Source organism: Neovison vison, chromosome 2 (assembly GCF_020171115.1).
Source record: "Neovison vison isolate M4711 chromosome 2, ASM_NN_V1, whole genome shotgun sequence".
Lineage (NCBI taxonomy): Eukaryota > Metazoa > Chordata > Mammalia > Carnivora > Mustelidae > Neogale > Neogale vison.
In genome coordinates, this window is record NC_058092.1 from 9,718,481 (window position 1) to 9,734,359 (window position 15,879).

The 15,879-nt window shown below is 48.9% G+C and overlaps 1 protein-coding gene across 5 annotated transcripts in view; it reads left to right on the top strand.

Annotated features, from left to right (window-relative positions):
* The window catches only part of PRDM2 (PR/SET domain 2), a 117,727-nt gene that overhangs the window by 78,581 nt on the left and 23,267 nt on the right, over positions 1-15,879 (top strand). For 2 of the 5 annotated variants that reach the window (XM_044237209.1, XM_044237210.1), the window contains exon 8: positions 1,832-6,227. The exons of 1 other annotated variant lie outside the window; for it this stretch is intronic. In XM_044237209.1, coding sequence (XP_044093144.1) covers positions 1,832-6,227 — 4,396 coding nt within the window. Of the gene's footprint in view, positions 1-1,831; positions 6,228-6,865; positions 11,032-15,879 lie in introns of those variants that run through there. 2 more of the 5 variants (XM_044237208.1, XM_044237211.1) reach the window with 2 other exon arrangements.

Below are 15,879 nucleotides of genomic sequence, written 5' to 3' on the forward strand. Positions count from 1 at the left end.
TCATCCTTGTCCACCTGGAGTTTTCTTTTTTTTAATCTCTCAGTTCCTTCTCACCCCAGACCTTCTGACTTCTTGCTGGTTGTTTTTGTTTGTTTGTTTGAACACATCTAACCTGTTGACTCAGAGCTTGTGCATCAGCTGTTTCCTCTGTCTGGAGGGCTTCCCTCCCCCAGATATTTGCGTAACTCATTTTCTTTAGACTTATGTTCCCCTTGTACTAGTGAGTCCCTCCCTGACCACCTGTCTGGGCTCAGGTGGGTTTCTTCTTTTTTCTTTTTATTAAGTTTTTACTTGAATTCCAGTGTCGTTAACATCCAGTGTGACATTGGTTTCATATAGTTAACATACAGTTAACCTCCAGTGTGCCACTTCTCATCGCGAGCAGAGGCCTGTACAGAACTACTGAATCGCTACGCTGCTCTTAATCCCATCTCCTGTTTCACCCGTGGCCCCCCCCAACCCCCCTTAACCACCAGTTTGTTCTCGGTAGTTAAGAGACGTCCTTTATTTGGTTTGTCTTTTTCTGTTTTCCCCTTTAATCATTTGTTTTTTTTTTTAATTGCACACTTGAGTGAGATCATATGGTGTTTGTCTTTCTCTGACTGACCAGCTTTGCTTAGCACTAGACTCTCTCGCTCCATCCATGTTGTTGCAAATGGCAAGATCTTATACTTTTTTTCGGTTGAGTAATATTCATGTGTTTGCGCACCACGTCGTCTTTATCCATTCAACTGTCGGTGGGCACTTGCGCTGCTTCCACAGCTTGGCTGTTGTAAATAATGCTGCAATAAACATAGGGGTGCATATATCCTTTTGAATTAGTGTTTTTGTATTTTGGGGGGTAAAAACCTGGTAGTGCTAGATTGTACTAGATTGTAGGGTAGTTCTATTTTTTTACTTTTTACTTTTTTGAGGAACCTCCAATACTGTCTTGCACAGCGGCTGTACCAGTTTGCATTCCCACCAACAGTGCATGAGGGTTCCTTTTCTCCACAGCTCCTGAGTTTTTAATAATTTGATTCGTCTTGGGAAATGTCTTAGCTTCTAAATATATAGTTTTGGTTGGGAAGGAGGGAGAGAATCATTCTGTTCCAGACAACCTATGAAGAACCCAACCTGGTGATGCGATTGATAACTTCCTAGTTTCAGTTTGGAATCAAGAGGAATTAGAATTCATGACCAGACTCCTGATATCATTATCATTATCCTGATATCATTATCAGTATCATTGCATACTGGATCCAAATCCCGTATTGTGTCAGTATCAGATGCGGGTGGTTTTTTTGTTTATTTGGTTTTTTAGAGGTTTTATTTATTTGAGAGAGAGGGTAGTGAGACAGAACAAGCATGAGGAGGGGCAGAGGGAGAGGGACCAGCAGGGAGCCCAGTGTAGGACTCGACCCTAGAACCTTGGGATCATGACCTGAGTCTAAGGCAGATGCTTAACTGACTGAACCACCCAGGCTCCCCTCCAGCACAGTTTTACATAATACACTTTCTGTCAAGAAAATTGAATTTACATATGTGTGACTGAACACAGAAGAGATTCAGAGCTCCACGTGGGCACACCGTGTTCGTACACTATCCTCGCCACACGGCGTGTTGCCTGGTGTGTGGCAGGGGCTCCGTGAGTGTTTGTTGAATAAATGAGCAGAATGGATTCCTGTCCACTGTAGCTTCATACACGAGGAGGTAGAGCGTTCGGTTGCTGGTCATAGTCTCCCGCACCCATCTTCGGTGATAAGAGGAATCGTTTGAATACTAAGAACTGATCCTCAAGTGACTAGTTTTCGTCCTCACGCCCATGCTTCTGCTTCCCTGTGCCTTCTAGGTCCCAAAGAAGAGGATGAGAAGCCCTCAGCCTCAGCCTCAGCCGCGGAGCAGACCGCCGTTCTGCAGGAGGCGGCCAGTCAGGATGTGCTTCCGGAGCTGGTAGCTCCCCCCGCTGCCTGTGAGCCCCACACAGAACCAACAGAACCAGACGAGAAGCCAGAAGCCACGAACTGTGAGGGGAATGATTTGGAGGAAGAGGAGGAAGAGGAAGAAGATGAGGAGGACGAGCTGGAGGAAGAGGGGGAGGAGGAAGCGGACATGCCAAATGAAAGCTCTATGAAAGAGCCAGAAATACGCTGTGATGAGAAGCCAGAAGATTTATTAGAAGAACCAAAAAATGTTTCAAAAGAAATGCTTGCGGGCTCTCTGGAGGTTCCACCTGTTCCCAGAACTCCCAAAGCTAAAGAAGAGGCCAACGGCGATCTGTTCGAGACGTTTCTGTTTCCGTGTCAGCATTGTGAGAGGAAGTTCACGACCAAACAGGGGCTCGAACGGCACATGCACATTCACATATCCACGGTCAATCATGCTTTCAAGTGCAAGTACTGCGGGAAGGCGTTCGGCACGCAGATCAACCGGAGGCGGCACGAGCGGCGCCACGAGGCGGGGCTGAAGCGGAAGCCCAGTGTCCCGCCGCAGCCGCCCGAAGAGCCGGCCGATGGCAGGGCGCCTGGGGACGGGCCTGCCGCGAAGGATGGCTCGCCGCCGTCCGGGCTCGGGCAGGACTCGCTGCTCGCACATCCAGAGAAGGCCCCCCAAGAGACCGTCCAGTCTTCTGTTGGAGAAGAAAACGGGGAAGTCAAAGAGCTTCATCCGTGCAAATACTGTAAGAAGGTTTTCGGGACGCACACCAACATGAGACGGCATCAGCGCAGGGTGCACGAGCGCCACCTGATTCCCAAGGGCGTGCGGCGGAAAGGGGGCCTCCTGGAGGAGCCACGCCCCCCCGCGGAGCCCGCCCCGCCCGCCCCCAGTGTCTACGTGCCCAGCACAGAGCCGGAGGAGGACGGGGAGGCTGATGACGTGTACATCATGGATATCTCCAGCAATATCTCGGAAAACCTGAAGTTCTACATTGATGGCAAAATTCAGACCAGCAGCAGCACGAGTAACTGTGACGTCATCGAGATGGAGTCAGGCTCGGCAGACTTGTACGGGATAAATTGTCTGCTCACTCCGGTCACGGTGGAGATCACCCAAAACGTCAAGACTGCGCAGGCCTCCCTAGCAGATGATCTTCCTAAAGAGCCTTCCAGCGGCACAAACAGTGAGTCCAAGAAACGGAGAACGGCGAGTCCTCCCACACTACCTAAAATCAAAGCCGAGACGGAGCCTGACCCCTCCGTGCCCTCGTGTTCCTTACTGCCTCTCACCATAGCCACGTCAGAGGCCGTGTCTTTCCACAAAGAGAAAGGCGTGTACTTGTCATCGAAGCTCAAACAACTTCTTCAGACCCAGGACAAGCTAACGCCTCCTGCAGGCATTTCCACGACCGAAATCCCGAAGTTAGGGCCCGTTTGTGTGTCCGCTCCCGCGTCGATGCTCCCCGTGACCTCGAGCAGGTTTAAGCGGCGGACCAGTTCTCCTCCCAGTTCCCCGCAGCACAGTCCCGCCCTTCGAGACTTTGCGAAGCAGAGCGACGGCAAAGCAGCGTGGACTGATGGAGTTCTAGGTTCCAAAAAGCCCAAATTAGAAAGCCACAGCAGCTCACCGGCGTGGAGTTTATCTGGGAGAGAGGAGAGAGAAGCCGGGAGCCCGCCGTGCTTTGACGAATATCCAGCATCCAAGGAGTGGGCAGCCAGTTCTACTTTCAGCAATGTGTGCAACCAGCAGCCGCTCGATTTATCCAGCGGTGTCAAACAGAAGGCTGAGGGCACAGGCAAGACTCCCGTCCAGTGGGAATCCGTATTGGATCTCAGCGTGCATAAGAAGCCGTGTGGCGACTCGGAAGGCAAGGAGTTCAAAGAAAACCATCTGGTGCAGCAAGCCTGCAATGCTGTAAAGAAAAAGAAACCAACCACGTGCATGCTGCAGAAGGTTCTTCTCAATGAGTACAATGGCCTCGATTTACCGGTAGAGAGTGCTGCAGATGTGACGCGGAGCCCGAGTCCTTGTCAGTCCCTGAATCCCCAGCCAGACGCTGGCCTTGGCCCGGATTCCAGTTTACCGGCCCCTGTGGCTGAGTCCCCACCCGATGCCTCTCCTTCCTCACCTGCCCTGCAGACCTCTTCCCTTTCTTCTGGGCAGCTGCCTCCTCTCTTGATCCCAACACACCCCCCTTCCCCCCCACCCTGCCCTCCGGTGTTGACTGTTGCCACGCCACCGCCTCCACTCCTTCCTACTGTCCCTCTTCCGGTCCCTTCTTCCGGGGCTTCTCCCCGTCCGTGTCCCTCTCCTCTCTCGACTGCCACCGTGCAGTCCCCGCTTCCCATTCTCTCCCCTACAGTGTCTCCGTCACCATCTCCCATCCCTTCCGTGGAGCCGCTCACGTCTGCTGCCTCGCCCGGACCCCCCACCCTTTCCTCGTCTTCTTCCTCCTCGTCTTCCTCCTCTTCCTTCTCCTCTTCGTCTTCCTCCTCTTCCCCCTCGCCGCCACCGCTCTCAGCAGTATCCTCTGTTGTTTCCTCTGGGGATAATCTGGAAGCTTCTCTCCCCATGATAACCTTCAAGCAGGAGGAACTAGAGAATGATGATCCGAAGCCCAGGGAAGAAGCCCAGTCTGCAGTTGAACAGGAGATTGTTCAGGAAACATTCAACAAAAACTTCATCTGCAATGTCTGTGAATCACCTTTTCTTTCCATTAAAGATCTAACCAAACATTTATCTGTCCATGCTGAAGAATGGCCCTTCAAATGTGAATTTTGTGTGCAGCTCTTTAAGGCTAAAACTGATCTGTCAGAACATCGCTTTTTGCTTCATGGCGTTGGGAATATCTTTGTGTGTTCAGTTTGTAAAAAAGAATTTGCTTTTCTGTGCAATTTGCAGCAGCACCAGCGAGATCTCCACCCAGACAAGGTGTGCACCCACCATGAGTTTGAAAGCGGCACCCTGAGGCCCCAGAACTTCACCGACCCCAGCAAGGCCCATCGGGAGCACATGCAGAGTTTGCCAGAAGATCCTTTAGAGGCGTCGAAAGAAGAAGAAGAGCTGAATGATTCCTCCGAAGAGCTTTACACAACCATAAAAATAATGGCTTCTGGCATAAAGACGAAAGACCCGGATGTCCGACTGGGGCTCAATCAGCATTACCCGAGCTTTAAACCACCCCCATTTCAGTACCATCACCGGAACCCCATGGGCATCGGTGTGACGGCCACAAATTTCACTACACACAATATTCCACAGACGTTCACCACTGCCATCCGCTGCACAAAGTGCGGGAAGGGTGTTGACAACATGCCGGAGTTGCATAGACACATCCTGGCGTGTGCTTCGGCCAGTGACAAGAAGAGGTATACCCCTAAGAAAAACCCAGTGCCCTTGAAGCAGACTGTCCAGCCCAAAAACGGTGTGGTGGTTCTCGATAACTCCGGGAAGAACGCCTTCAGACGAATGGGACAGCCCAAAAGACTGAACTTTAGCGTCGAGCTCAGCAAAATGTCCTCGAACAAGCTCAAACTAAACGCACTGAAGAAAAAAAACCAGCTGGTCCAGAAAGCAATCCTTCAGAAAAACAAATCTGCGAAGCAGAAGGCCGACTGCAAAACCGCCTGTGAGTCGTCTTCGCACATCTGCCCGTACTGTAACCGGGAGTTCACGTACATCGGGAGCCTGAACAAACACGCCGCCTTCAGCTGTCCCAAAAAACCGCTCTCTCCTTCCAAAAAAAAAGTTTCCCACTCATCCAAGAAAGGCGGACACTCCTCACCTGCAAGTAGCGACAAAAACAGCAGCAGCCACCGGCGACGGACGGCGGACGCGGAGATTAAGATGCAGAGCACGCAGGCTCCTCTGGGCAAGACCAGAGCGCGCAGCTCGGGCCCCGCACCGGTCCCGCTGCCCTCCTCGTCCTTCAGGTCCAAGCAGAATGTCAAATTCGCGGCTTCGGTCAAGTCCAAAAAGCCAAGCTCCTCCTTAAGGAACTCGAGCCCGATCAGAATGGCCAAAATAACTCACGTTGAGGGGAAAAAGCCCAAAGCTGTGGCCAAGAATCATTCTGCTCCACTCGCGAGCAAGACGGCCCGCGGCCTGCACGTGCGGGTGCAGAAGAGCAAAGCCGTCCTGCAGAGCAAATCCGCTTTGGCCAGTAAGAAAAGAACAGATCGGTTCAATGTAAAATCTAGAGAACGAAGTGGGGGGCCGGTCACCCGAAGCCTCCAGCTGGCAGCCGCTGCCGACCCGGGGGACAGCAGGAGGGAGGACAGCGGTGGCAAGCAGGAGCTGAAGGACTTCAGGTAAGCTGAGTCTTCCAGGGCCAGAGGAAGTCCGAGCTGACCAGTGCTGGGGCGGGGGAAGACGGTTGGAAGAACACAATATTCTTGCCCAATGGCTATTTTTTCCTTTTTTCCTGTAGAATTTTGACATAAGTGTTTAAAGGAAGTAGCTGTTGGTTCAGTTGGAGGCATGAAGAAGGGTCACCCTGCTTTGACTGCCTCCGACCTGAATTCCCAGCTTTTGTGTCAGATCTAGGACTCACCGAGTGGTACCGTTCCTTTGACAGGGCCGGTTGTGAATTAAATTTGAAACCATGAAAAAAGCTCTGAAAAGTACCCATTACGAAAAGATGAAATGCTTTCACGCTTCCTTCATACCTTGGGTCATATCTCAGTGTCACTTTGTGTTATTTCTGGACCATAGATCATCGCTCATGGTTAAGGTTGTTGGATCACCGAGTTCGTTGAAACCACATTGTAGTCTTGTTTAGTATTTCTGTAACTGGAGCGTAGTTACAGTAATCGAGCATGCTTTTATCATTCATGCTTTCTTTTATCGTCTTTTAATTTGAAAAAGTTGCCCCATTGGTTAAAAGAAACACACGACACCGTACTCCTTTTAAGATGCCTTATGTCTCCCCACCCATTCCCCTCTCCAGACAGAGGAATAAGAAACGGGCCAGATTCCGAAGAAAGGAGAGGAGGGAGCGCGGACAGCCTTGCGTGAGGGCGCAGAGCCTGGCAGGTCCCTCAGGCGGGGGTGTCCGTGCCTTTGTTCCCCCCGGTAATGGCAGAAGAATTCATCTTAGGGTGGAGGTGACGTCACCGTTTTATTCTGTGTCCTCCCTGTATTAAGAACTGTTCTCAGTGACACATTAAAGACACAGGGCAGTGGTTCAATTTGTCATACTGACTTTCAGACTTTCCAAGTTACTCCGGTAACCTGAGCTGATGTGTGGTCTCGGAATCCCTGCTCCTGGGTGATTCCTCCAGGTGAATCCCGTGTGACATAGGCAGCATCAGATAGAATTGCTGCAAAATAACTTCCAAATCTTGTCCTTTCAGAGTGACGAGCTGCTCGGCTCTAGGCTTTCTTGGCTGTAACTTTGAGTGTCTGAAAACTCTGGTGTTTCAGGCAAAGCATTAGTATGAATTCTGAGGAGTGCAAGCGTTAGAATGAATTCTGGGGCGTGACTGCCATCTCGGAGAGTCCTGAGGACGCCGGGGTGCTGTGGTCACTGCACAGTTGATGAGCAGAGTCCTTGGTGCAGGTGTGCCTTAAGTCATGGCTGAAGAAAGATGGAGAGAAGGGTCATCAGCCAAGGCTGATGAGAATAATTTACCGTAGGAAGGAAGGGTCACAGTTTTAAAGAGCGACTTTCATGAGTGAACTAAATAATCCGTCACGGTACTTCCCGATCGGCGTCTGGTCTCCGGCCATGGCATATGCCTAACCTAGCATCTTGGAGCTTAGCCCCAGCAACAGTGCGCACCTGTTTCTCAGCTCTTCAAGCTGCCTGCCTGTGGCAGTTTAACTGTGTACCTGTTTGTACCCCGTCTGTGTTCTGGAAGTTCCACGGCAACAGGATGTTCTTGAACCGAGTCCTTTTCAAGGTTAAAGAACCAGAAAATGCCATCATTTTCATAGACCGTACTGAAAACGCCTCCCAGGTGGTTGATGCTCTAGAATGTACTGTGCATCCCTTTTTGTCTGCAGTGTCACCTGAAAGCATCACTCATTTTATACCGGATCCCAGTTTATACAGTTCAAGGGTGAGGTTATGAAAAATTAAAGTACGTGAAGGTGAACTCTGAGTGACTGTACATGTATGAAGTTCATTCACTTGGGCTCTTACTCATCCAGTGCTTTTTGAAGAACCCTGAAAACTTCAAAGGACCAAAGTGCCTAATAAAATTTTGTCTCTTTTCTTTGCTCCAGTTAATCTTAATAATTTTGCTTTATTTGATAGTTAATAGAGGGTTCCATGGCTGGAATGGATTTGGCCTAAAAGGAAACACTGAAGAGTCTGATACGAAAACATTGCTGTTCTTTCCAGCGGGTAGATGGTGGCAGCAGGACTCCCCTTCCCGGTGGTGGCCCCGGTGGCATAACTTGCTGGCACTATACTGTGGGCACATCTGAAGGAAGGATGTGTGTCTTACACTGGGGTGGAGGTGTGGAGGCGGAGAGGGAGAGGGCTGCTTACGGGTGACCACAGATTTGTGAAGTACTTTGGGGAAGTGAAAAAATCAACATGTTCCATAGGACTTCATAGTTTAATTATCTGCACCCAAAAGCGGGCATTTCTTTGGAGAGTTTGTGATCTTCTTAGCACCTTGTTGTGCATTTGCTGTAAAACTGGGATTCCTAAGCTCCGGCCTTGGGCAATTGGGGGGTCATCACTGTCCAGCCCAGAGCTCTTAGAAAGCCAGCCTCATCCTCCCTCCGTGTTGGAACGGAATTCTTTTAGCTGTCGTCTTCGTCCCTTCTCTATATTTCCGCTTGCAGATTTTATTCAGGGATGATTTCATGGCACATGTTGAGAAGGAACTGCTTTGGGTTGGTTTTTTTCAGTGATTTTGCTTTACTTGGTGCATTGCATATTCAAGACTTGCACCGAATTGGCCATACATCCTTTTCCTGTGTGTCTCAGCCTAACAGACTGTGATGGAGAGCTAGTCCCTAGCCCTTGGACATTTTGCATTTGAATGCCAGTTGAGGATTCCACAGTTTCTCAAGCCATGTGAATGAAGTCAGAGTTTCCCACTGACTACTGAGGGCTCAGCAGAATTTGCCAGTTGGTCATTTCCTGGAGCACAAGACATTGTGCCAGTCAGGGTGTAACAAAGACATGTGTTCCAAGTCTCTTCTTAGCACAGAGCCGCAGAGGACACCAGGCATACCACCCATCTTTAGATGGTCCTGGGACAGCTGTCAGCCCAGCGTGCTCTACTCTGTGTTGGGCTCCCCTCCCACGGTCAGTGGCAGGGGCCACCTGTGTGTTGTGGGACTGGAGTTAGAGCTTTTGCTAAGGGCTCACTTCCACCTGCTGTAAGGAAGAGAGACCAGCATCTCTGGTCTTTGTAAATTTCAAGGTGTTCTTACTGTTCTATTTAATGCTTCTCTTAGAGCAACTTAAAAAAAAATACTGTGTACCCGTTAAACACTTAAAGACTGAGAAGACCATGTTTTCCTGCTGGCCATGGATTGATTTAAAATACATGGATTGATTGATGCTAAGTTTTCACATACCTGTCTCTGCCACACACTGCTCCAAAGAGACCTGCTTGTGGTCCCTTCCAGCCTCTCCTAAGTTGGCTACCCAAGTTCCTGTGCACCTTCAGAGTCCTTCTGTTGCTGTCGTGGAACGGTCTATGCACCGTTAAGTTAACACGGTCAAGTCATGTCAGGTGGTGGGACGTTGCCATTCATCTTCAGTTTCCTTATTTTCTAGGAGCTTCCTGTAGAAAAGCCCCCCAGACAAAGCAAACCTTAATAGGCTAAATAAAGATTGCATGCTCCACTTAAGATAAGCACTCCGGCCGAGGATCCGAGATCTACCACGCTCGCAAGACCAGTTGAAGCTGACTCAAAAATCCTAACACACGACTGACTGTCGGCAGGCTTCTCAGTGCCCTGGTTAGGGTCTGGTCTCCACTGCTTTGCCAGAGCCCAGGCACGTGCGCTGGGCTCCCGGGCGATCGGGGTACAAGGAGGAGGGCATGTGGCCACGGTACTGGGGGCTCAGATCTAAGCACAGCCCTGGGTCTTGGCACACAACAGAGAAGGGAATGATTGGATGGAACTTAACCTGCAGAGCAAGTTGTGGTTTATGATTAGTTCTCTGTAGATTTCAGGGATGACATATTCTGCGCACTCACTCGAAAATGTCTTGGTCATACACCAGCTCTTGATGCCTTTCTTTTAAATGAGTTCTACACAGAGAGGCCTTGAGCTTCTCTTAGCTTATTGGTTCTTTTTGTTTGTTTGTTTTTGTTTTTTAAACAAGCAGATTGCCAGCATAATGGAGAGGAAACCAGATTGGATATGGACTCTTTTTTTTTTTAATGCTTCTTCCACTGTCCTGTTCATATATCCAGATGGACGTTATCCTCTCCGATGATTATCTGGCACTAATTTATAACTATTATCGGAGACTATGTAGCAGTATATCTGCAGCCAGGATGCACCGTAGGCCTCTATAGATGTATGTGCACACGTAAGTATAAATGAACTTACATGCCAGGTTTTACACTTCCGTCTCTAAAAGAGAGCAGAAAGCCCCCAAATTGGCCTTGTCCTGAGTCGATGTAAGTGTTGCTTCTCTCTGCATTCTATGCCTTCCCCTTAATTGATGACTGAGTTGGTGGAAAATGGCTTGGTTTTATTCATGTTGTTTTTTGTTCTCAACTTTAAAAGTAATCTACCTCTGAAAATGTGTAGTTCGATGCTTGTTTGGTGAATTTGTGCCACTTTAACCCTTTCGCAACCATTCCTGTTTTGTTACGTTTCTGTTATGGGGACTTTATGTTGAAATGTACAAAGCATTTGTAGCAGTTTAAAAATAAAATATTTAAAATTATTTAAATTGTTTTGGACACTTCAATTGTACTATATGTGATTTACGTTTTACATTTTTGTTGGAGTTGTTAACCTGAAGAGTGTTCCTGTATTGAAGTGTGCTGTTAGTTATTTTATTGTTTCTTGTTGGAGAGTGATATAAAAGACTATTCTAATGAAAACATTAAAATTTACAATTTGACATACAAAAGGGGTTGTCCGTTGATTTTCACCAATACAGCCTTGAGAGAGAGAGAGAGAGAGAGAGAGAGAGAGGTTCCTTATAGACAGACGTGTCCTTTGGTGTTCTTCCCCTTCTGGCATGAAAGAGATCATTGGAGCTTGTTAGATGCCTAAGATATGTTTTTATGCTGTTGCTAGCAAGCACTTTATAACTAGAGGGAATTCAAGTGATGAATTTTATATAATTGTAACCAATAAAAACACTTTCTAAACCCATGTGAAAGGACTGCTTTTGTATATCCTTGGGAGCAGTGAGGGAGGAAGAGGAAGGGGCCGCATACCTCAGTAGGCAGTGCGGCACGTAGGGTCCCCCCCAGACGACCCCTCTTCAGTCGTCCTTTTTGGCCTTCACCGGATGTTGGTTACACGGCTTCCATCCCATTGAGCGGCTAGACGCGCAGTCGGGACAGTGGTGCACAGTGGTACTAAGAAGCACCTGGTGAACTTCCTTTGTGGAGAGGGAAATAAAGGGTATCTTGTGTGGGATCTCCGCTTCCTCCTCTGTGCCTGTTAACAGTTTACTTTGGGGTCTTTTCGTTTTAAGAGTCCCCGGAAGAATGAAACCCGTCGTAACGTTTGTATTAAGCTTATGTGGAATTGCTGTGTTTTTTGTTTTTTAAAATTAAAAGCGGTTGTATATAAGCAGTTCCATAATGTCCTCCACCGTAGCACTTGCTTTTCTCATACTTTGTTTCCCCGCGTGTGACTGCATCTGGGGAACAGTGGTGAAGCCGGAGGTGATTAGCCTCCCTTGGCCACATGGTCCCGTCTCTGGCTTACGGTGCTTAATGGTGCTGTTCGAGAGACGGGGCGGAGGAGGATCCCTTGATTTAAATGTTGCGCTGAACTGGGCGCTCAGCTGACCCAGTGCCCTGTTGATGAGTTGGGCCTTGTGCCTTGTGAGGTCGAGATCGAGCCCTGGGCTGGGGCGGAGAAGTGGGTTTCCGTCATGGCCCAGGTGCTCGCCATTCATCCGTCCCTTCATGTGTCAGTGACCAGGCATCTGACAGGTCCCGTCTGTGTCCCTGCTGTGGGTGGCTTCACCTTGGGCAAGTTCTTTTACTTTGTGGATCTTAGTTCCCAATCTGCTTAGCAGGGAATGGGCCAGATAGTCTCTGTTTTCCTGCCGGAAGGAGGTCTTTTTTTTTTTTTTACCGGGTTTGGTTATGTGCAGACTGCGTCACTGGACTGAACGAGCAGGGCCAGGTCTGGCTCCTTGGGACCCGGGTGCTGACAGCGGGCTCGAGTGCAGTAGGTGTGCGGACGCCGACTCAGTGGCAGAGTCCCCAGGAGGTCCAGTAACTCCCACCCCACCAGGAACAAACTGCCCCTGGTCTGGTTGCTTCTACCCTTCATGGAATCAACATTTTAAAAAATTCAAAAGGCTAGTAATTGAAGCCTTACGTTTCTGCTCTTTTGAAGCGCCTCTCACTGTTTCTGATTACAAACCCTTCCCTGGGCTGGCTGTTTGAATTTGGCTTATTCAGGTGCTTTCTAGCAAGATGTTGTGCAGAATCTCATGAGTTTATCGAGCACCTGCCATATGCCAAGGCTGCGTCCGGGTGCCTGGGCTACGTCAGTGGACCAGAATCCCGGTCCTTGTAAGTTCTTACATTTGCTTGGTGGTCTCACCTGTTTATATGTAATATTGAAAACCTCACTCTGTCACAGTTCTCCAAAGGCTGGGTAGTCAAGAAGATGCCTCTGGCTTCATATTTGAGGGTGGATATCTGGAGGACTGCCATCTTGTAATACGTTCAAGTGACCCTACTGAAATGATGGCTCTTTTCCTGCATTTGATACTTGGGTGGATTTTGATTCGCTGTCATACCTTCCGACGGATTGACCTATATCCATAAAAGAAGTGTAAGTGGCACTTATCCTTGAAAGTGGATTGCCTTGCAGGCGAGCGAGAGAAAGGCCTCCTTGGATACCAAGGCCACATTTAAGGACCGGGCTGGTGGTTCGAGGAAGCGGTTTGCCATTTGTCCTAGTTTAGGAGACCCGGTGGCCTGTGGCCTGTTCCTACCTCATGGCACTGGCCCTGCTGCACCCACTTCGGGATCTCCCCGTCCTGCTTCCAGCCCCACAGTGCAGCCCAGCTCTTCCCTCCACCTCCCGGCCCTGTGTTCCTTTCTCTTCCAAGGGGTTTTGGAAATGACCTGATAGACCTCGTTAAGTTTGATAACCGCTTTCTAATGCCTTTTGTGCCGTGAGGGACTGTGCTAAGTAAGCATCATTCAGACTTGACTCTTGACTATAACACCTTGAAGTTGGTATCGTGTGCAGTTGGGGACACAGACCCCAGTGGGGGTTGGGGGGGTGAATTTTTTTGGGGGGGGGAGGTCCTACCAGTCTCAAGTAGCAAGTTGGGATTTGAGCTGCCTCCAAGCTGCGCCATCCTGTTGATCATTCTTATATATATTTCTTTTCTTTTTTTTTTTTTAAGATTTTATTTATTTTTTTGACAGAGAAAGCACAAGTAGGCAGAGAGGCAGGCAGAGAGACAGGGGGAAGCAGGCTCCCTGCCGAGCAGAGAGCTTGATGTGGGGCTTGATCCCAGGACCCTGAGACCATGACCTGAGCTGAAGGCAGAGGTTTAGCCCACTGAGACACCCAGGCGCCCCTTACATATATTTCTTAAAGCTTCATTTCCTCTCGATGTAGAATACAGGCCTTGATACCATCTCTGTCCAGGGCTTTGTGGCTTGGGGAACAAGTAGAGTCATCATTGTGGGAAGGGAGTCTTCTGGTGCAGCCAGGAGTGCACACGGTCAGGAGCTGCCCCGCAGATGCGTGTCCGACCGTCTTCACTCTGACCGTGGAATACGCCTCTGCCTGTTGCAGACCTTTCAGCTCTGACCGGCTTTATAGGTCAGTCTGCTTAATCATGAAAAATCTGCTTAATAGAAATGAAGCTCGTTAGAGTAATACCCTTTGGTTTTGAAAGTGGTCCTAAGGAAGGGGCTGGGGGGTCCTTGGGCGTCCTCCTCAGATGTCACTTGAGAAGCTTGCCCTGCGGGGCGTTCACCCAGAAGGATAGTTGATCCGGGCTCGCCTTCCTACCCCAGCCCCGTGCAGAGCAAAGGGTTAAGTTTCTGTCAGTAGTTGTTTTTGAAGCATAGGATTAGAGCCTGGTGGGTATATGTAGGTTTTATTTACTTTCTGGATTAAGAATAAGAATTGGGGAAAACCGTCATGACTCTGCATTACATTACTTGCAGTTGGAAAAAGGATGTTCTGTTGTGAGCCATGAAGATGGTCTCGGAAATCCTTTTTTATAAGAGAAAACCTGCTGGAACCATTGGGATAGTAGCATATGTACACGCTTCTGTCTTTTGCCTCATTTGGACCGGCTGGATTCCCTTTCAACTGCCTCCTCTAGAAAGTGACCGGAGGGGCACCTGCATGGCTTAGTTGTTAAGCTTCTGCTCTTGGCTCAGGTCATGATCCCAGGGTCCTGGGATCAAGCCCCATATCAGTCTCCCTGCTCAGCAGGAAGTCTGCTTCTCCCTCTCCCACTCCCCCTGCTTGTGTTCCCTCTGTCTGTCTCTCTCTCTGTCAAATAAATGAATAAAATCTTTAAAAAATTTTTTCTTTTAATAAAATAAAAAGAAAGTGACCTGAAATTGAGATGGATATTTCAGAAAATGTTAAGTATTTTATGGAAGAAGTTAGTGCCTAAATGTGCCTTCCTGTGTCCAGCTAGTCAGTCACCACAGGAAGGCAAAGCATCCACCCGATGAGGGGGGCATCTCACTGATGAAAGAAAGCTACGGATGGATTTTAAATTCTTTTTTTTTTTTTTTTTAAGATTTTTTTAATTATTTTATTTATTTGAGAGAGAGAGACAGTGAGAGAGAGCATGAGCGAGGAGAAGGTCAGAGGGAGAAGCAGACTCCCCATGGAGCTGGGAGCCTGATGTGGGACTCGATCCCGGGACTCCAGGATCACGCCCTGAGCCGGAGGCAGTCGTTTAACCAACTGCGCCACCCAGGCGTCCCGCTACGGATGGATTTTAAAGTACGAGTTTATGGCTTGAGTCTGCGCACATTTAAGCGAGGTGTATTTTTGTATCCGTCCGTGGTTGGACACGCAGTATAATCTGAAATTGTGCTTGGATAACTACCAAGTCCTAGTGTTAAGTCTAAAGATAAGTGTTAAATAGGAATCATTAAAAAAAGACCTGGCATCTGTGGTACAGGTAAGGTAATAACCCAAGGGGATGTAGACCTTAGGATACCAGTTGTGGCAATTTTAATTTTTAATTTAAAAGTAGGACTTTAAGATAACTGTGTTTTAGTATTTAATAATTGCCCAGAATATACTATTTTAATATTCTCAGTTTGAGTGGAGGTGTTTGACACTCATATGGATTCGATTTTTCCCTTGTAGGAACATTCCCCTCTCACTTGCTGTTTATAAGCGCATGCAGACCTTGCCAGGCCAGCTCGAGTTTAGGAACATTTTCAGATGGCTTCTATTTCCAAGCTATTATTGGACTTGCGAACTCAGGCACATTCTCCTGTAGTGTTTTAGTGGGCCAGCCATTCAGAAAACCTCTTCAGTGGCCAGTGTGGGTCATGAGGTGTTGGGCTGCAGGTCTGACGGACTCTCCCTGTGCCCCAGGCCCCGAGAAGGACCGCCTCGGGGGAGCAGGGGGCCTGGGTGCTCCTGCCCAAGCTCTTGGGCCAGCCCCGTTCTGAGTGCTTCGCTGGGCTTACCTGCCGTGAGGGAGACACGAGGGAGAGAGCATTCTCATTTACAGATACGTGGACCAAACGTGAGGGGCATCAGCCCCTGGATCATGTCCCAGCACTGTAAGTGGGGTCCCCAAACTGGCCACGTGATTGCGGTCTCTTCATCACA